The 21760-nt window shown below is 35.2% G+C and overlaps 1 protein-coding gene across 32 annotated transcripts in view; it reads left to right on the top strand.

Annotated features, from left to right (window-relative positions):
* GPHN (gephyrin) overlaps nt 1-21760 on the top strand; it is a 266028-nt gene that overhangs the window by 174299 nt on the left and 69969 nt on the right. For 13 of the 32 annotated variants that reach the window (NM_001031549.3, XM_040701116.2, XM_015287544.4 and 10 more), the window contains one exon: nt 828-962. In NM_001031549.3, coding sequence (NP_001026720.3) covers nt 828-962 — 135 coding nt within the window. Of the gene's footprint in view, nt 1-827; nt 963-14420; nt 14478-16431; nt 16504-21760 lie in introns of all 32 variants that reach the window. The other 19 variants (XM_040701121.2, XM_040701109.2, XM_015287526.4 and 16 more) reach the window with 2 other exon arrangements.

The raw sequence follows: 21760 nt of genomic DNA, 5'->3' as shown, positions 1-21760 counted from the left end.
GATTAAAAAAATACATTGATAGATTTATTAATATTACTGAAAGTATTCTCATTGTTAGAAGCTGTTGCAGCTCCATTTATTTAAGTGGGTTAATAATACCAACTAGAAGATCTGTTGCTTAAAATCTCCACCTTAGAAATATCTAGCCTTCTAGAATGTTATGTGAAAACAAAGATTGAATTCTCTTCACAATGCATTTTAAACACAAGCATGGATTCTGTATGGAGTTCTCTAGTGCTTTTGCCTGTATTCTCTTCAGAGAGGCCTGCAGGTTTTTCCAATACAGATTTTACATCAAGAATTTGTGTACCTGAAATAAATTGTTTAGTACATGGAATGAAGTGTATGTACTCACTGTATGATATTTCTTCTGAGAAATTTATTTACTGCATGACATTTCTTCAGAGGGTTTCAGTCATTACTAATAATTAGTTTTCTGTTTGGAACAGATAAAAAAGTGAGATCCATCTATGTCATGGTAGAAGTCACCATTGGTCATTGTTGGGCTTGAAAGGGTTGGGCTTCAGGCTGAGGAAAAACAATCTTGTTACTTACTGTTACATCTTGTAGTATATCGCATGCAAAGGCTTTCAGAACAAATAATTTCTTCTGTGCTTCTACAGTTACGATATGATTTTGCTTATCTGTAGTGGGATTGTTACTGAAGTTACAAGAACTTAATGTTACCACTGCTAGCAGTACATATGAGGAAATGTGCAAACTGAGGACTGGTTTGTTCAAAAAAAAATTTTATAATAAAGTACATTATGCTTTTTTTTTCGGTAAAGTATATTACTGACTCTTAATTCCATCTCTCTTCTTTTAAGATTCCAGATTCCATCATTTCTCGTGGTGTTCAGGTGCTCCCACGTGATACAGCCTCCCTCAGCACTACCCCTTCAGAATCTCCTCGTGCCCAAGCCACCTCTCGTCTCTCCACTGCATCCTGCCCAACACCAAAAGTAAGTACATTTATGCCTTGCAAGTTCCATGCTCAGACATATGATCTATCAGATTAATGTATTGCCTCTGCTAAGAGAGGTTGGTTTGCATGCAAGAGATATATCATTCTCAGCAATAGATAAATCCAAGACAGTACTTTATTCCATGTGCACTTCTGCACGGTTTACTATCTGGGTCTACCAATGTGTTATGATTACTGAAGTTCCATGTTAGCTCCTGCAATATCAGTCATGAATATGAAATCATTAATGCCTTGAATGTGTTTCATATCCCCAGGAACATAGATAATCCTGCCACTGAGTAACAACATTAAATAAGTAGTATTTTGTTGACAAAATGTGTGTGCAAATTTTTAGCCTGAGCTGGGGCAGTTCTCTGCCCTGCTCTATTGTTGATCAGTTTAAGACAGTTTCAAACCAACTAATTTTGCTCAACCTTAGATATTTGCTGCCTGACACTTGGAAACAAAAAATAGACTAAATTTAAAAGTAAGAAAGTTTTAATGCCAACCTTGTGGGATTATTGTTCACTTCTTACTGATTATACTATGCCATCTAATTCTTAAAGTGAACGCTATTTTATTATCTTTCTAAAACCCTTAAATTGCATACATCAAGGACAAAGTGAATTGACCAGTGGCAAGGCCTGTAATGTCCACCTGCAGTAGGATTCTTTTCAGTAGAAGAAAGCTCTGCCAGAATTCGCTTCACGTGTTCATGTCACAATGATCTTTTTGTGGTATCAGATGCAGACATACTAATAAACTCATAGCAGATGGTGAACAATAACATTCTTCCTCATCTAATTTGTGATCCTTGAAGACTATTCTGCTTGCTAAAATGATTGCCAGCATCTGCTAATTCTTCTTCCTGCTGTCTCATTCTTTTCTGTTAGCGACCAAGATTTATAGGCCATAGAAATGTTTTGGTTTAGTCTGTGGGAGAGCTTTATGCAGAACTCACCTTCACTGTAACAGAGTCAAAATTATTCTGATAGACAGCATACTAAGCTTCACCATATTCTGTTTTTCTTAAGAAGATATTCACTGAATTATATCTGCATGCAGTTCCTTCATTTTTTACTAAAAAAGCTGTCACTTGTCTGATGGCTAAAAATAGAAACTCAGAGCTTATTAAATTAGAGCTAGAGCAGAAGAGGAATACAAAACAGAGTAGCTGAGCTGAATTTTATGCCTCTTGACAAAACAGAAGAGTCCAAAGAAAGCCGAAGGAGACCAGTAACAAGCATAAAATAGTGTCAGCATTGCTAATAGCACTAGATTAAACCTCTTTGTTTGTTTTTGTATGGCTGTGGAAAGGTGTGAACCTTATCGGTGGTGAAGCAGAATGCATTATTCTAGACCAGGGATGTCCAACCTATGGCCCGCAGGCTGCATGTGGACCAGGACAGTTAATAGTTAGCCCTGCCGTCCTGGTGGCAGCTCTTCCCCACAAGGTGGCCTGGCCCAGCACTGAGCAACGAGCAAAACATCGGCCCAAGACAATTCCTCTTCACTCAGTGTGGCCCAGGCAAACCAAAAGGTTGAACACCCATGCAGTCTAGGCAGTCTTCAAAGATTAAGAGACTATAGAAGGAAACTACATGAATTTTGAAACAAGAGTAAGCAATCTGAAACTGTTCTTTGGGAAATTAGTTGAGATGAGCTCTTATAATTGCATAACAGTTCAGTGTTTTGTGTTAAGCCCCATTTTTCATATATTACTACAAGATCAGATTTTGTTCAGAATAGGAGAGACCACACCAATTTTTAAAACAGGAGTTGCCATGAGACATCTACCTAGTCTAGCTTTTCTTTAATGTCTTCCAGAAGTGGGTACTACAAGCTGCTTTAAGGAAAAATTAAGGAAAACCCAACTGTTAACAGCAAGAAAAAATAAGTGAAGAATAATCTCAACTGTTCCAATTACCTGAAATTTGCCAGTTTGCCAGTTAGAAAGCTCTTTGTTTTATGTATCTTGAAAAATGAAAACTCCAACTATTCTTGGTATCTTTTATTCAGTCTTTTTATTTATCCTCAAGTTCTCAAACATCATCTGAATTTGTCTAGAAATATGGTTCATTCACATTCTTCAAGATTGTCAGTATGTCCAAACATCTGCATTTGCGATGTTTTTCCTTCTGGATCCCAGCTTTCTAATAATGCAGTATAATGTAATTTATACTAAATCTATTGATCCACAGATTCACACAGTAGTGTGTATAAAAATGAGTTGTAACATAACATCTAGTTGATGTTCTGGCTTTTTTATTTCTTTGATCTGCAAGTGTGTACCTTTTCTGTATTCTCGCTTTCTGATTGAGAATCTCACTTCAGGGCTCCTAAACATGTATATATGAACTGAAACAAAGAAGAGGAAGTTTCATCAGAAAACAGTTTAATTTCTTTTGATTATGGTTACTGTTTTGAGTGATGCTCTAGCCAGAGAATTAGTGGCACTGGATTTCTTTGTGAAACATATTCCAGTTTATTTTGTTGCACCATTTTCTTGTTGTATTTTTTGTCCTAAATGTATGTAAACCCTTACATTTCTCTTACTGAATTTGCTGAATAGCAGAAAGTTGTGTATCCCTCTCAGAAAAAAAAAAAAAAAAAAAAAAAAAAAGAATCAAGTTTCTGCAGTGCTGGGATCACCTATATTGAATAATGTAAGTAGCAGGTTACTAATGCATGAGCCTGTTGGAGAGAAGGTATGAGAGAGTGCATTACTAATACTCTTGATTGATCTGTGAAGAAAAGTCTTTACCTTTTCATAATTACGTTTTGGAAAAAAAAATGTTGTTTGTGTGTACACACAGTATGGAGACAGGCACAAAACAGAAGATTTAATTTTAAATGTCTTTATTGTTTATACTTCATCTTCCATGTTTTCTGAAAGTCTGTCTGTAAGAAAGTAGTAAACAATGAATAGCCACTTTGAACCTGTACATTTCAATCAGTCTTCAGAAGTTAAATATCCTAAAAAAAGAAGGAATCAGAGAGAGATTGTGGGTGCCCTCTCCCTGGAGGTGAGGTTTTCAGCGCCAGGCTGGATGGGTCTCATGGGAGGTGTCTTTGTCCATGGCAGGGGGATTGGAATGTGATGATCTTGATAGTCTCTTCCAACCCCAACCATTCTGTGATTCTGTATTTTTCATTATAAATTCTTTGGAGGTTTTCAAGACAGATTTCCATTGGGACTACTCTATCTGTCATTATGTACATCCCCAAAACTAAGAAGACTTTCTTGTGTGAGCATTTAATAAATCCCCGAAGAATGCCTTCCTTGTTCTATAAATTGCATTCAAGTTTTAAGCAAAATCCACCATGACTCGAAGAGCATTTAAAACATATTTATAGTGGAAAGATTCAGATAGAGAGGCAATCTTAGGTTTTACTCTAGGGAAAACTGCACTAGCAGTCCTCTTTAGTTATTCAGCCCTAAGTATCGTAGTGATTGTGACATATTTTTATCTTTAACAATATAGTTTTGGTCTTCTAAAAGTTTTAATGCTTTCTCAACAAGGTCAAGTGAATTTGCTAAATGACATGACTAAAATATAAGAAAACACAATATGGCTTGCAAGTTTTTTATATAATTTCCAATAGTTGCCTAGATTGTAAGATCTTCCTTTATTTTTGTACATTTTCGTGGATGTCATTTTCATGAAATTAAATGCAGTGTTCTTTTCAGATACAAAAACGATACAATACCCAGTGCAAAATACCTTTTACAGATGTAAATGGGAATTTTTGCCTAGTGACACTGGGGGCTTTTTTAAAAATTGTAGCATAAAATTTTATACCTGCAACTTCAGATAACTTAAAAGAATACGTACATATATTGTTTTAAATTATCCAAATATCTGAGTCATTGCTTCAAACTTCTGGGTTTTTTTTTTTTTCTAATCTTAGGGATGATATTATTATAAAAGAAAATTACAGCTTTCAAGTTCAAGTCTTTGCTTCTCCCATACATAAATGATGTAATCACTATGTATTTTATTTTGCCAATACTGTGTGTCAGAGTCAAATGAAGCAGATATAGAAGACCAAGGGCAAGATTTAAATTGTCACCAGGAGTACTTTTCAGTGACAAGAGGTGTTGAAAGTGATTCACTTTGCAAGATCATCAGTTTAACTGATACTCAGTTCTTCCACTTCAATGTGCAAAGTTTCTTTCAGTGTACCTTTGATCACGAAGAAGCCTAAGAAACTCATTAAGGTACTTTTAAGAGTGATGTTTTTTCTATCTAACTACCTCATTCCTTATACTCATTATATTCTGCTTAGGAAAAATTATCTTTTTTATTTTCTTTACTTGCTGGATATCTGTCTTTCCCCTATCTGTCATTTTTAATTTAAACTGAAACAGATAAAGCCCTTAGTGCTGTTACGATACATGCTTACAAATCTGTAGTCGTGATAGAGTTCAAATTCCTATATGAGTTTGTAGGAATCTGCAAGCTAAAATGAGGAAGCAAGTCTTATTTTCAAAGTTGTTTTAGATATTAGCAAAACAGTTGTCTATCCGGCGCTCCATAAACATATTCTTCTTAGCATAATAGATTTAAATTTGCTAGTTAACCACTTTCTGTATGTCCTAATAAGAGTTGTTGTCATCGTTCTTGTTTACATTCACCTAAAGACCTGATATTCCTAATCTGAAAAATAGCATATCTTTAAATTTGTCTGTGAAAATGTTTCAATTGTAAAGAATTTCTGAAATTCTCAGAAAGAAAAAAATCAACAAAACAAAACAAACAGATTTAAACTTAAAAGAGAAGTCTTAGAAAACTTAAAAGAGAAGAGGACAGAGAAGTCTTGTTCCTGTGATGAAAAAAATGCTTTTTTTTTTGGTTTTCATCTTGATCTTTGTCAACACAAAAATGATGCTTTGAACACCTTTGTCATGAGTCATAGCTTTATTGCTGAACCTAGGAGTTATTGGTTCCAGTTTTCAGTCAAATGAGCTAAAAATTAGAACTAAATGTAACCATGATTTATGTTTTTGGTCTAGTGTCAGAAGTTTTTAATATACAAGTGCCATGTTTAAGTAGGGTTGGGAAGATGGTTTTCTATCAATTACAGCTTTTTCAATAGAAGAAAGATCAGGTTGCTTACCAGTAACTCTTAATGAGTTGCTGTTCAGGACATGATTTGCATGCTGTAGTTTTATTAAGTTAGGTATTTTGTGTAAATTAGATACAATAAATTTTACATTTTTTTTATCTTGATTTATACTATTTCTTCTTAAAATGATCATCAAAGTGAAAACAATACCGAAAGTATGTGAATATATTTTGACATTCCTACACTAAATTCCCAAGTAAAGTTTTCTTTTTTATAAATTGGAAGTTTGCATATGCTGTTATTTCTGCCTTGCAACTTGCTTTTGGGTTGTTTAAATTCTTAGAATGATCTAGGTAGATGAAATCACACTCCAAGTACTGCAAGGGTTCTTGCTTTTTCTTGTAAAAAAGGGTGGCTGTTTGTGGACACGGAGGCTTAATTATGTATTTTATCCTGCTAAAAATTAAAAAAGAAAAGAAAAGAAAAGAAAAGAAAAGAAAAGAAAAGAAAAGAAAAGAAAAGAAAAGAAAAGAAAAGAAAAGAAAAGAAAAGAAAAGAAAAGAAAAGAAAAGAAAAGAAAAGAAAAGAAAAGAAAAGAAAAGAAAAGAAAAGAAAAGAAAAGAAAAGAAAAGAAAAGAAAAGAAAAAGTAAGGGGATGATACTGGGAGAATGTATTCTGGAGTAGAAAGTAGCCAAGTTTATTTAAGATGAGAAATCCTGCTTGCTGGCATATAAGCTACTGTATCCTCCAAGGTTCTCCTCAATTATGTGCAGCAGTATTTTTCAAATTCATTACTGATTAGAAGTTATAAGATGTTCATTACTGATTCATTACTGATAACATTATTTTACATATAGCCATTGCCATTTTTTCCTCATCTTGTTTTAGTTTAAATTTTGTTTAGTAACTCTGATCATTCTTAGGTAAAAATGCAAAATTCCACAGATTTGAAGGTGCGACACTGTAACAAAGAAAGAAGCATCTTGGTGTGCTGGAGAGGTCCAAAAAACAAAACAAAACAAAAAAACAATTATAAACAATGAAAGTAAAGTCTGCTAAAATCTTTCCTGAAATTAGAAGATTCACTTTGGAGAAAAGCTGAAAAATATAGGGGATTTTGCATGTGTGTTTGTTAATTCCAAAATAAGCCCATCAACAAGGCAGAATAAAGACTTGTGCCATCAAATCTAAGCTGAAAATTGAATTTCAACAGAAATACTTATTTGACTTAGGTTTTGTGGTGTTTTTTTTTCTTGATCATTTATTTTTTAAGTACTGCCATATTCTGCAACCCGTATTAAATAGTACAGCAGTGCTGAAATTCAGTTCCCTTCTTTGTATAGTATGTCTAGTGAAGGGTGTTAGCATAGTTGGGAATTAGTTATCTGTACTAATCTAGTGCATCCAGAACAGTTCTTGAATTCATGGAAATCAGTTTTACACACTGGAATAGAATTTGATTTCTTCAATTCAACAATATATTTACTTGTTTGAAAGGAAATAAAGTGGGTATTTATCTATTTTTGATCGGTTTCACAGTAGCATTTCATATTCTCTGACAAGAATTTCTGTAGGAATTTCTTGATACTGAGATTTATGAAAACCTGCATGTTCCAGTGAAGAACTTTTTATTTGAACCTACAAGTGGTGACTGTAGGATGATATTTACAGGAAAGCTCTATGACGGATTAGGGATCCTGAAGGTCAGAGATTCAAACCTGTTTGGAACATATTTCTCTCCAACTACTACACTGGAAACTGGGCTTCCTATTGAATGCCTTAGAGAAGATCTATGAAGGTCACTCAATAACAACCAGTGACAGGTTTGGCAACATTTCAGGCCAGCTGTTGGCCATCTCTTTTAAAAAAATTTGCACCCTTCATTATAGTTATTTTGTTGCTTTTTTTTTTTTTTTTTTTTTTTTTCCCCTTTTAAAAAGGCTTTTTCAAAATGCGAGGAGCACTTTGAGCTCAGGAGTTCTGTGCATTGGCATTGCATGTCTCATTTGCTTTGTGAAGTTCATGTGGAACAAAATTCACCTGGAGTCTTCTTGGACAATAGTTTCATTCAGAAGTACCATCAGAGTGAGCAGAGATTGACATGGATCACTAGCCACTCATCATCACATTGTTCTTACCATCTGCAAAGTGAACTGAATCCAGGGTCTTTCCACGTTTTCTTCAGCTTCTTGGGGTATCATTGGACTTCTTGAATTTTATCTTTCCTATAACTTTAATAGGTACACTCCTTCTCGATATCCTTACAAACCCATCCACTTCTGTTTTACAGTTGTGCTCTTCAGGTGGTATAGATATGAGGACATATATGAGACAAGGAGCTTTACACAGATTTTCCAAATACATCTCTGCCTAGCAAAAGGGATAAAATACAAGATATTACAGATATTTGAAAACAAAACTTAAATGCACTTGTCCTCAAAGAAATTTACTCTTCCCTTTAAAGCCCCACTGATTCGTCTATTTTCAGAAAGGGATAATCTTTCCTTTTTGACATTGAGCACTAATGCATCATCTTTCCTTTAATTCTGTTGCTGAAAGTTGTCAGAGAGTAACTTTCTTATCTGATTCACTTAATAACGTAGCTGTCCCTCCATTGAGTTGCTCACAGGTGTCTTTGTTGATGTGACAGCTTCCACCATTACCACCAATGTGTATTTGATAGAAGCTAGCTTATTGTCTAAAATGTTTAAAGGACACTGTCCTTTATTAAAATCTGAATGTTCCTATATACACTGCAGCGTTTAGAATTTCAGTTCAGCTTAGGGCAACAAGGCAAAAGAGCTATGCATTCAGAACTCAGTCATTAGTTTGAGAGAGGTATACATACTTGCAATTCAGAACAACGTCACCACCTTGGATTAACTATGTTTTTATTTTTTTCTTAAGCACAAACTTGTTCACTGCATAGTGGAAATAATGATCTAATTTTCACATGACCAGAAGTCCAGTGTAGGTGAGATTTAGGATATTAAGTCACTGGGAACAGTGGCGTAATATGGAATGTTTGTATTTATTGTAATCTTTTATGGCCCTGGCTGCACATTTTACCTATCAACTTTATGTAGATTTCTGACCACTGAGTTCCACAGAAGTCAATAGATATTTTGAAAGAAATAGGCTGCCCCATATGGGTGTAAAATAACCAGTGTATCACCAAAGCTCCTGTTTAAGCACGCGGTTACGTTATCTTTCCTCTTATTTGAGTTAACAGAGAATTGATCTGCTGGTGAAATGCATGTACTAACCTGCAGAGCTGCAAGATAATTGCATTACTTTGTACCACCGTTTGGTCCATGTTGACTGCATTTATTCTCTAATCTGCATATGGAACAGTGTGAGTGATAGTGGATAGTGTGAACAATATGTGTGATGGTATGATAATGATGTTATGTTGGCATCAGGTGGCATTCGTGTACATTACACTTCTGTAGGTATATCATATGAAAGAAAGAAGTGCAGCAGCCCTAATAAAACATTTATGTCAGTGTAGTGCATACAGGAGAATAGTTTTATTGTGTGAGAATGTTATTTGTGTAATGGAAGTATTTCTTCCCTTTGTTTGAAAATACTCAGTTATTTATTTAATACACATTTATTCAGGAAGCCTCAACTAATTGGCATTTGTCTTGCCTAAAACTGCAGGAGTAAAACTGCCTTCAACTACAAGCCCTTTTTTTATGCATGCAGTGTAAAAGTTGAATGTAATGCATTTTTTAACTTAAAAGAACATGACTTGCTGCAATATTAAAAATACATTAAGCGCTTTGTTAGAAGTCAAAGCTGCTCACTTTCTATAGAGCACTGAGAAGAAAATTGTAACTGGAGTGTAGATTTCTGTATCAGTATTTTCTGCTGTTGATCAGGCAAGCAAAGCTTGTAGAAAATACCGCACATATCAGTATTTTTAGTTATTTTATCTCCAGTTAGTTCTAGCGTACTGTGAACTCTGACAAAGACTGCTAAGGGTCAGAAAAAGCACCTTGGAACTTCATAATAATTTCCTTTGTATTCACTTCTATGTGGAGATGTGGCCAATACACCGAGTTTTTTGTTTCTAGACAGCTGATGCAAAATAATTGTCAGTTGAGCTATAGTGCTGAGATACATTTCTGTTAGTGTGAATGGTGTGAGAGATTTCAAGAAAATTTTTCTGAAACACGATATTGTAATAATATGCATAGGGTAGCTTTTGTGATTTCTCCTCATCAGTGGACTACCTTCTTCTGTAGTTGAATGTGCTGTTATCAACAGGAGGAATATCCAGGCATTTGATAAGAATTGCCAATTGCTCCTAGGTATCCATGTTCTTCATGTATTTTGCTCTTCCAAATCCTTCTTCATGTAAAGGTTTTCTCAACATGTTGTGATTCATAGTTAATTTCTCATCTGTAAATTTTTAGTGTTTTTTCAATGCATTTATCTTAAAGATCTTCTTTATGTTGTTTTTATGCATACACCTACTTTTGCACAGAATCATACATCTTCTCTTCAAGTTACGTTAGATTGGAGAAAGGTTTATCCCATTGTTATTTTTTCATATTCTGCCTTGGCAGTTCCTGGGGAAAAGAGATAGATTTGGAGAATATCGTGGTCGAGTGGAAGATTAGTTTTTACATAGTTCTAATGTGTCCAGCAAATAACCTGAACTTTGTTTGGCTGCCATAGAATATAATCACTAGCTTTTGATTAGCATGATTCCAACAGCACATGCCTGGACCATTACAGAATATGGAACTTAACATCTTTTTAAACTGATGCTGTAAAGAATTTCCATTGCTTGTATCAGCCAGGATTTTAGAAAAAAGCCTGACAGAAATTCAGCTTTTTGCTGAATTTGGATATGAAAACACACTTCTGAAAGTTGCAAATTTCTGTCTTCTTTGTCAGAAGCAGTAAGCGGGGAAATTTAGGAATAGGAAGAGCAGGATTTTATCATCAGGAAGTGGAAGGAGTCTACAAGTGAGATGGGTAGTGCTAACTATTCTGCTCTTCTGGAACTCCTTCTTTAAAAGCAAAACCAGACTCTCAGATTTGCCTGTGCTTTACTTGTTTTTTCTTTGTGACCTGTGAGTATATCTGCTGCTTCATATATATATTCCATTTCATAAATTCTTTTTACAGAAGTAAAACTAGGGATAAACAGATCTATCATTTCTTACTGATGATACTAGAGGATAGAGGAATAATAATAAAATGTATATGAGACCTGTGCTTGGAAAATATGATGTGCCTGGTTTTTGGTACCCACAATTTTCATTCATCTTCTAACAAATCTATTATCAGTCTTTGCTCACTCTTTCCCTACTTCCTGAATTTTCTTCCACTGGCTTCCCGTCATTATTCTCTTGTTATAACTCCACCTTGCTCTTCAAAGATCAGGGCAGGACACCTGTGTCTTATCCTTAACTCTTAACTCCTGTCTTATTCCCCTGTGAATAAGAAAGAGATGTATATATAACGTATGTCTTAAGTGTCAGTGCTTTCCACCTTCAGTTTCCTAGCAATGTTAGCCACAGAATGCATTTCTTCCTTCATTACAACTCTTTCAGATTGTTCCAAAACCTTCACTTCTTCCAGATAATGTTTTGACAGCAGTTACTTAGTATTGCTCCTGCCTTATCTCTTTATCTACTCATGTAACTGTACTGTGATATAAAAATGATAAATAGTAAACATAAAACCAGAAGCTGAACGTTGCGTTTTCAGTTTCACCCTTCAGGTTCTTTTTATTAGACCTACATTTTGCCTAGAAGGAAGGATTTTTTTCACTTAACAGATGATTAATGGAAAAATCAAAGGACTCAGTTTTAGATCACGCAAGTTACTGGTGGGGTAGATATAGATATACTTTTGATTAATATGTAGGTACACAATCTTTCATTCTGGTCTTTTGTAGCTACAGGAGGTCATCTGTGTGTAGTTGTGTCTGAAAAATGAGGAGTGTATAATCCATGGTCATTTTCTAAAATACCGTTCTATTGACCAACTTCTGTAACTTTGAACAGGAGTTGACCAGAAATAAGGATACACCTGAATTCCTTTCCATGGCATTTGCCACGAAAAAAGAAAGTATTGTTTGTTGATTTTTGTTTTGCTTTTTTTTCCCCCTAGTAATACCCTGCTGAATACCCAGAACATAAGTAGTATAGTGTATGCAAATTTCATAAAACTCTGATTCATCCCTTGAGAAACACCAAGTTCTGTGCTTGTGTCCAGGTTCCCCTAGAAAATGTTACCATACATATTGTTTGTGCCATGAATGTAAGACAAGAGCTGACCTTAAGCTATTTCCTCTTGGTTTATATTTTCAAGCATTTATTATTTCATTACTTGCAATCTATAGATGTTGTATATCTATAGATTGTCTATATATTTTGAAGAAAGATTGAATAATTTCAGTTGTAGGCGCCTACAGTATCTCCAGACTCATTTCTAAGTCCTAAATCTTCAGAACAACTTGAGTACCCACACTACCCACACTGGTAAGTAACAGAATAAAACTGGTTTTCTTCTGTGAAGGGCTTGCATATAGTTGTCTCTTAAAACTTTTCCCCTCGATTCTGTGATATATAGCATTTTTTTGTAATGTCCTGATTCCACATAATTAAGATTTTGTGAGATTATCAGTATTTATTTTTTATTATTTTTTCTTTTTTCTAGTTCTCATTTTTTCAAAGCAAAACTGAAAACGTTATATTTGAAAACGGTGTTCTATTTGATCATGTTATACTTTCTGAGATTGATAGTATTTGTCCCAGGATACTGGGCCAATTGTTTTGCACTAACTCATGTCCCTTTGTTTTCCAATAAGGATTTCTTTTTCCTCCTGAGGGTGTTTTTTTTTCTGGTTGTTGTTTGTTGGTGGTTTTTTTCCTCTTGTTATTTTTGAATTAAGAAATATATAGCAACTAGGTAACAACTGCATATATTTAAATTGAATCTGTGTTCTAAAGGAGACCTTTTTTGTATGAATAACAGCTTGTTCTTGGTCAGTATACTGGAACTGCTTGGAGATTACTCTGAGTTCCATCACAACTGTAGTGTTGATGTTTTGCTTCATAGTTCAAAACTGATACTATTCTAATGCAGTAAGACTAGGAAAGGAAAGCAACAACTTTCATAAGTGTTTCCACTGTACTTTACTAAGGCATATCCCATTAGAACTAAATATTTAAATAATTAATTCATTGTTTAAGTGTATTATTTTCTTCCAAATATAGTGTAAGTAAAACAAAAATTTCTTGACTATGTTTTGACTATGACATTTTTAAGCTCTTCAAGGATCAGAAAAAAAATAAGCAGTGGCAATCTAACTTTTACTGGAATGTCCTGGCCAGCATAAAGCATAGTTAAATTTCCATGGTTCAGTCTTTGGCTTCCTTGGTGAGACTTCATAAAGGAAAAGGAGTGTAGTTTGAAAGGTTTCACCTCAGTTGTGTGGGACTTAGTTTTACATATGCTACGAAATAACCATCAGGTAATGGAAAATCAATTCAGGCTTGACTCAGACTAGCAAGCAGAAGGATATCCCTAAGGTCATTCTTATTGTCTTTATCCTCTCTACTTCAATTGACATGACACCAGTTTAATTTATCATTAAAAAAGGCTTATTTACTGGATTCAGCAATTCTGAAAAGAACTCTGGATGTAAATGAATGGTTTATTTTGTGTGCTTCTAGCAATACAAGGCATTTTGAGCATCTACCTCATTTGTTTCTTCCACCCTCTGCGTCATCTAGGAAAAAAATTATATAATAAAGGAAGAGGAATCAGGTAGGAGATGTGTGGGAGAAGTCGTATACATTGAATAATTAAAAGAAAAATCTGATATTGGTCTGGCATTAAAATTTTCTGGTTGGGCAGCATAATTTTTAACTGGGAAACTTGATAGCAGTGGCTAACATCTCTAGGACTGGGACAACTGGAATCTGTATTGCATTCTGTCAGGTATCAATAATGATACTTGTCAGGCCTGATACTCCCAGTTACTGCATACTATGGTCATATTATTTGTAGAAGATACAGTGTTTTTTTCTTCAGTTAGAGTTTTAGGACTTCATTATTCTCCATATACAAATCAGATAAGTAACATGTATTCATTCAGAAATAATAGTGAATTCAGCATGCAGAATATATGCCAGGTTGGTAATATAATGAAAAAAAAGTTCAACAAGGGAAGTTTAAAATGACATGATGAAACACCATTTATTTCAGAAATTAGAGTCTGTGTCTTTGTCCTCTAGAGGTGTCTCAGAGAGTCAAATTGATGTCTTGCATGTACTGCTAACTGATTGTGTGGAAATTTTTTTAAGTTCACTTTTTCTTTATTCTTCTGTCTTTTTTACCCATCTTCCTCCATTGTAGCAAATTAGACGGCCGGATGAAAGCAAAGGAGTTGCTAGTAGAGTTGGATCCCTCAAAGTAAATATGTTTCTAACATTTATTTTGCAAATTTTCTTCTATAGCCTACATTTTTCCTTTTCAAGGGGGAGGTGAGGGGAGGGAGGGAAGGGGCTTTTCCATTTCTCACCATCTCATCATTTTTATTTCAATACTCTTATTGCTGTTGGGTCACATTTTGTTTGTTTCTGTGCTACACATAGAACAACCTATGGAAGGCCAGATAGTAAGCTTTGAATGTCACGAAATGCAAAACATCAACTTTCTTGAAGTGCCTATAATTTGATGATCATGATTAAACCACTTCTCTGATGTGTGTTGTTTGTCACTTAACTGCCTGTTACATAGAGAAGTGTCTTACTCATCTTCAGACTACTGCTTCCCATCTAAAACATAATTTAACTTCTATAGTGCTTGCACTTCTTGCATTTAAATTCTGCAAAAGACCATTATAAGAAAGCTGAATATTTCATCCATATCTAGCCTTTAAATCAGTAAGAAACAGAGCAGATAAAGAGGAAATGAGAGTGATTCAGGTGAGACTAATAAGAACGGAGCCACTGTTTTGCTAATAATTAGTCCCCTTTTCTGCCTTTTTGTTTGCATAAACATACTCAAAACTTTAGAGCACTTATCAGGCAGATATCTAAATCATTACCTACCCATGTATAGCGTTACACTCTAATAAATGATTTAAAACAGAGGACATAATTTGTACCAGGATGCTGATCACATGCAGTCCAGGCCATTCTGTTAAGATTCCATCCAGTTGCCTCTTTCAGCCACCCAATTTTCCACCTTTTTTCCACTTGATCTCCTTTTAGCACTTTCTAAAGCGCTAACTAATTCATTTTTCTTCTGCACTCTCCTTGCCTTTCCTGCCTTCTTGTTTTTTGATCTTTTGTTTTGTTTTTGTATGTGTGTGTACTGCCTTTGTTCCAGGACAAGCCATCCTCTCTGTTCTCTAACACTGCTCTACAGCTGCTCTTTGTGAAAATGTTATTTCACTGAGCATAAAGAAGGGGAGGGGAAGGATTAATTATGTACCTCTTTCCAGTAATGACACCATTTAAATTGATCTCAATATAGAAAACAAGCCAGTTGCTCTTTGTTATACAAGTCATACCTAGCGGCATCTGTAGCATTCCTCACTGTCTGTGAGGCTTTATCTTTTCATCTTGTGTTTTGGGAAGAAGTTTTCATTACAGTGTAAATGAGAAGAGCCCTCTATGTGAATGAGGCACTGTTTCAGTCGTGGACGTTCAGTACCACTGAATGCACACAGGGGAAAAGATGAGACAATGACAGTTTCTGTGCTGAGATTTGTGTATGTACTTACTGTGACCTGTCCATCCTAATGGGTCAACACATACACTTCTACATGCATAATGTGTGTACATATGCAGAAAATGTAACTTATAAGGGATGGGATTCACCTCCTGTTTTATGAATGTTTATTGATACCTAGTTCAGGATTCTTATTTCTGCACCTGACTGCTCAGGATTTAATTTTACTGCCCAAAATATGTATCTAGACACAAAATCTTACATGAATATCCATACCATTGGATATCCTAACTGGGAATCTAAAACGTGAACATATGCCCTTTTGAGATGAAAACACATTCTTGAACACTGCCTTAACAATAAATAAACAAATAATCAGTGTAGCAGAGATCCAGTTGCTTTAGAATAATCAATCCCTTGTTTTTTTTTCAATGCTGTTCTTGTGCTGAAAAAAGAGCCATGCTAATGAAGCAAAAATATCTTATTTCCAGTTTTGAAGGTTATCGAGCTTGTATGTCCGTGTTGTTGAAATCACTTTGATGTCTTGAAATATTTTGCCAGAGGCAGTGAGAAATGTGCTATCCTATGATTTTAAAACAAGAAGCAAAAGAAAAAAAAAAAAAAAGGAAAAAAACATGACCAAAGAACAGGTTGCTTTTTCAATTCATTTTCTGATGTTTACATGTAGCTCCATCGAAAGCTGGAGGAGCTCAGAGATCACCTAGAAGGCAATGTCAAAGGATGCTCTCTCCGAGCAAATGTACGATTTCACTCAGTGATCTGTTTTTTTAAAACTTCCGCTGGCTGGTAACACTAAATCTGATTGGTTTGTCCTCTCATGCCCATCTTTTTCCTTTCTCTCTCTTTCTCCCTTTGTGTTTTCTTTCTTTTCTAGCTGGGATTTCATTTTTTACGTGTTTGAGAAACTTAGTGGAAAGGATTTGTTTAAAAGAATATACTACTGCATTTTGATGAGTGCTGATCAGACTGCTTGACTTCAACACCAAAGTCCCTTTCCAAAACTGAAATTAATGTTTCCTGAATATTAAGCTTAGTAACAAATAAAATAGATACCCTCAGTTTATAGGAGAATGGTATCTTCTGCCTGTGATTGATAGCCTTAGATGCACTAAGGTAAACCAAAAGCATATATGCTCACATTTGCCTCTGTCTTTGCCTTTGATTGTTTTGGGGTCCCTACATCATCCTGCAAAATATGTTAATATTTGGTTGAATGCAGGCTACGCACATTTGGTTGTTTATTTTATTATGAGACTCCTCTAATACAAAAACTAATGTTTCATACATTTTATTTGTTGCATTTCTTCTTTAATAAATGAAATAATGTGAAAAAGAATTGGGATCTATTTATCAGTCATGACACCCCTGTAAAGTTAACCATTTTTCACAGAATCTTTAAAAATCTGAGTCAAATCCAACATAACAATGTAGACAATAAGTACCCTGTAAAGACGTGTTTCACCACATGAATGAAGATCAGCCTTTCAGCACTTAATTTTATGGAAGAGATAGTTTAAGCCACATAATTTGATATATAACGAAAATCAGAAAAAAGGGACAGTTACGAGCATAACAGATGTAAAAGATGTCAAAAGCCGCTTATACCTTTGAACATCCATCCAGTGACAATTCTTAGAAGCTTCTTCAGATTCACGTCCTGTTTGTGTCTTCCATACGCTATGACTGTTGTCGTTATTCTCAGCATTACCATTCTGATGCATAATCCACTATGGTTATACACTGACAGATGATTTTGATAATGATAATAATTCGGTAATTTCTATCCCTTTTGGATGACTTTGCATACCAGCTATGTATTTTACATAAAGTTGATTTCCACTTATTGTCAAATTGAAATCCCTAGGCTTATAATCTTTTGCATTTCAAATACAGGGAAACCAAGCTGCTAATATTGCAGTGTTCCACAAAATAAATTTTGTGAAAGCACTGTATCTTTCTTTAGGAAAGTTCTTTAGGACAGTTCTTTAGGAATCACATTTTTGAGAGAATAAAGAGTGATATTTCAGGTTTGGTTACATGCTAAATTTCTTAGTGATAATCAAAACAGAGCAAATCTCATTCTTAAATTTGTGATTTAGTACTAGCGAATAAATGTAAAGCCAAGAAAAAAAAATGCCATGAGATGATGTACTATAAAAATGTTATAATCACACTTTATGAATGTCCCATAGACACCCATAGAATGTCACATTGAGAAAGGTTTCAAATGAGAAACTGTGACCACGTTAACTATAGTTATTATGAGAACTAATTGACATGAAATTGTCTTGTTCCTTTGTGCCATTTTATCTGTTATTACGTAGTCATAGCCTGCATAGTGTGATTAAGGAAGTCAGATCATGAGCTAAGATATATTTCACACATTCTGCTTATGCCCTTTAAGCTTCTTAAAATTTAAACGGGACACATTGCAAGTATAAAAACATATAATTAAAATCTATTGCTTTTTCACTGCCACTGTGGTTCATGTTGTTCAATGGGTATTTTAGATAAGTCAACATTTTAAAAGGCAATATACAAATGACTGGTCAATAATAAAGAAGTCCTTAGTAAACAGTGGATAGTTGGAAAGAAAATGGGAGATCTGTTAATAATTCATAATAATGAATATTTTTCATGCCTTTCATACTGTTTTTGGAAAGGGGTTTAGATACAAGTCCTTAACTCCACCTACAATGTAGCAAATGTATTAAATTGTGTGGGAGGGGGATCATATAGTATCTGATGGCCAGCACATAGATGAAAATTAAATGCTATTGCACATTACTGTATGCTGTTAAGGTGGAACCTTTGTTTCAGAATGAATTGCAAAGAATTTTCCCACATTAAAGTCATATGTCACTGGAAATATGTAGAAATATCCCAGATTCCACCAGAAGTACATCCAGGTACTTAAAATAATGTTGTACTGAAAATATGCATGAAAATTAGAGTTAATTAAGCAGTTTTGAGGGTTGGAGGGCTTATAATTTTGTGGAACTACCAATATCAACAGTGCTACATAAATATTTGCATAAAGGTTACCTGAAGTGTCATTTTCCATTTCCTTTTGAGTTCTGCACTCATCTAACCTTTAGCTATTCCAGTTAAACCTTTGAACCTCCCAGAGACCTGTGGTTGAAGCTGAACTTAGGCATTGTTTAGAAAAGTTAGTGTTCTATCATTTGGAATTGTTGGCATTTTTTTACCTGTTCAAATTAATGTAGCAGTAGTAAATAAATTACATTAGCTGCTGAGATGATCAACAGCAAAAGAGCGGACTGGCTCATAGTTAGAGCTCATAACATCTGCTTAGAATTGATACATTACTGAAAGCATGGGGAAGTTCAGCAGAGATTGAACAGAACAGTAGTGCTTCAATCTGTATTTTGAAGGTTTCTTTTGTTTTTTGTTTTGTTTTTGTTTGTTTGTAAATGTGCAGGCTAAACTATACATAGGTCACTCTGAAAGTAATGCCTCCTATTTATTTCTATGGAAACTCCAACAGATACAAAGATCACAATAACACTGTTTGATAGAACAAATTCTCAGCTATAAAATGCTGTTTTTCAGCATAGTCACCACCATTAGCTGTGCATTTTCACTAGCAATCAACCAGGGCCTACATGCTGTGCTCTTTAAAATCTGCACCAGTGGAAATGACCTGGATGCTATGATGGTGTTGTTGCTTGGGAAAAGTTGCTCACTCAATCCATCTTTCATTGGCCTGAGCAGTTGGAAGTCAGAAGGTGCCAAATCCAAACTATACAGTGGGTTTAGTAGGGCCGTACAGTCGAGATTGGCAACGTGCTCCAGTCTTCAAACTGGTACAGGGGCTGGTATTGTCGCATTGCAAGAGAAAGGTTGTCTTCTTCTCTGGCCTGACTCTGGAAGTTTGAGCCTTCACCATAGCCAGTGTCACGATGTAGCTGTCAGGGTTGATGGTCTGTTCAGTTTCCAGGAAATTCAGATGGATCATCCCTTACCTATCCCAAAAGACAGTCCTCATCACTTTACCCGCTGAGGGCTGCGTCTTGAACTTTTACTTCAGTGGGTAATTCACATCACCATTCCATGGACTGTCGTTTTGACTCCAACTTGTAGTGGTGACACCATGTCTCATGATCAGCACAAACTTTGCAATATTCTGATATTACCACGGTTGTTTCTAACTCATTGATGCCCATATTCAGCTCTTTACACAGTTCCCTGGTCATAATCCAGTGATTTACTACATGGATGAGCTGATAACAAGACTTCATTTTGTGGTGTGACAGTTGTGCATGGCTGTCTGGAACATGGTTTGTCTTTCACGTTGCTGTCACCACTGTTGAAATGCAGCACCCACTGCCTCACTGTGCTCACATCCACTATTTGGTCTCCATTATTGTTCACCAAGTGTCCATGAATGTCAATGGATGCCATTTTTTTCCACACAGAGAATTCATTGCCACGCCTTTGCTTCATTTGCACTTCCATGTCAGACGCCATTTTGTCAGTCTGCCCCTCTGCTACCATCTGTCACATGGCAACAACATGTAATGGAATATTGGTGGGATTCTGCTGCCATATCTCTAGCATCCACCTCTGTTGATATGGGCCAACATCATAAAATAGGAGGCATTATTTTCAGGATAGCCCTCATATTTTAAATACAGGTTTTAATTCTGCAGAAATATATTGTGGAAAACCAATCAGGAAAAAAAAATCTAAATCTAAATGTAGGCTCTCAACTATCATCATTCCAAATCAAAGATTCTGTTTCTGACCATGAAAAATGTTCTCAGAATTCACAGCAGAAGCCAAATTCTGTCCATAGATGATCTTTAATGAAACCTGGATCATCATTTTCCAGAATTGTGCCTCACAAAATCTGCAATCTCCTGCATGTTTTATTCTGACTTACTTTAAGTACCTGCCTTCTTTGATCGTGATGAAGAATTGCATTTATGGGGCTTTTGTTCCGGGTCATAATATTCAATTATTAAAGATGTGAGTCAAGGCCTTCAGACAAATAACAGATTGCTCTTGCAGCCTTTGAACCAGGTTCTCAGCTGGTGTACATGAGCATAGCTCTTTTAAAAGTAATTATCACAGTGGGGGAATTTCTGTGAGTGGCGTAAATTCCGTCCCCCTTAGCTTGGATGTTTGCAGCTCAAATTACAATTCACCTCTGTTAAACTGGAACTATGAACCAAGAAAGAAAGGAATGTTTTGAAGTGATTAAATACTAAGAGGAAAAAGCCCTAAGTTAAATGTTAAGATTTAGATAGATATTAATGAAAATATGGTTAATTAGATCACAGAGGAATCGCAGTCTCCTTATAGTAAACATCCAAAGGAAGATAAGAGATGTATGAAACTACTTTACGTACCCCTTGTAAATTAGTGTGAGGAATAGGTAAGATAAGCCAAATTCTTCCAAATTAAAAAAAAATTCCAAAGCTCATATCATTGCTGGTTTCTCTTATTTAGTTGCTGATACTTAAAAAAATGGTGCTGTGTTATTTCTTATTATTACTGCATTCTTTGAATCCTCACCTTCAAAACTGAGGCTAGGGGATTTTCTTTTGCCACGCTATTGCAAGACAAAACAAGGGATCAATGGGTGGACATCATTGATGAGAATCTTGCTTAGGCAGTCTTCTAAAAATTATAGGTGGATAGCACAGCCCCTGTTCAAAGCAACAGCATACCTTAAATTTCCTAGAAAGCTTTCAGCCTTGTCTGTCTAGAGACAGGCGTTGTATTTGTTTGAAAGGAGTTCTCTTTTTCTTCTGTTTTGTTTGTTTTCTGAATTAATTTTCTGGTTGTGACTTAATCCTGAAAACCATCTCACTATGCCATATTCTGATTTAAGAAAATGAAAATAAAAAATCAAATGAAGAAAGCTCTGAGTGTGTACAAACATCATGAAGTCACTCATTTCATGAGTAATGTTATGTAGTCAGAGCAAATGAAATATGTACAGGACACTGGAAAGGAACAAAAATATT

Source organism: Gallus gallus, chromosome 5 (genome assembly GCF_016699485.2).
Source record: "Gallus gallus isolate bGalGal1 chromosome 5, bGalGal1.mat.broiler.GRCg7b, whole genome shotgun sequence".
Taxonomy (NCBI): Eukaryota; Metazoa; Chordata; class Aves; order Galliformes; family Phasianidae; genus Gallus; species Gallus gallus.
Note: the sequence above shows the minus strand (reverse complement) of the source record. Positions and strands in the feature narration are given on the sequence as shown.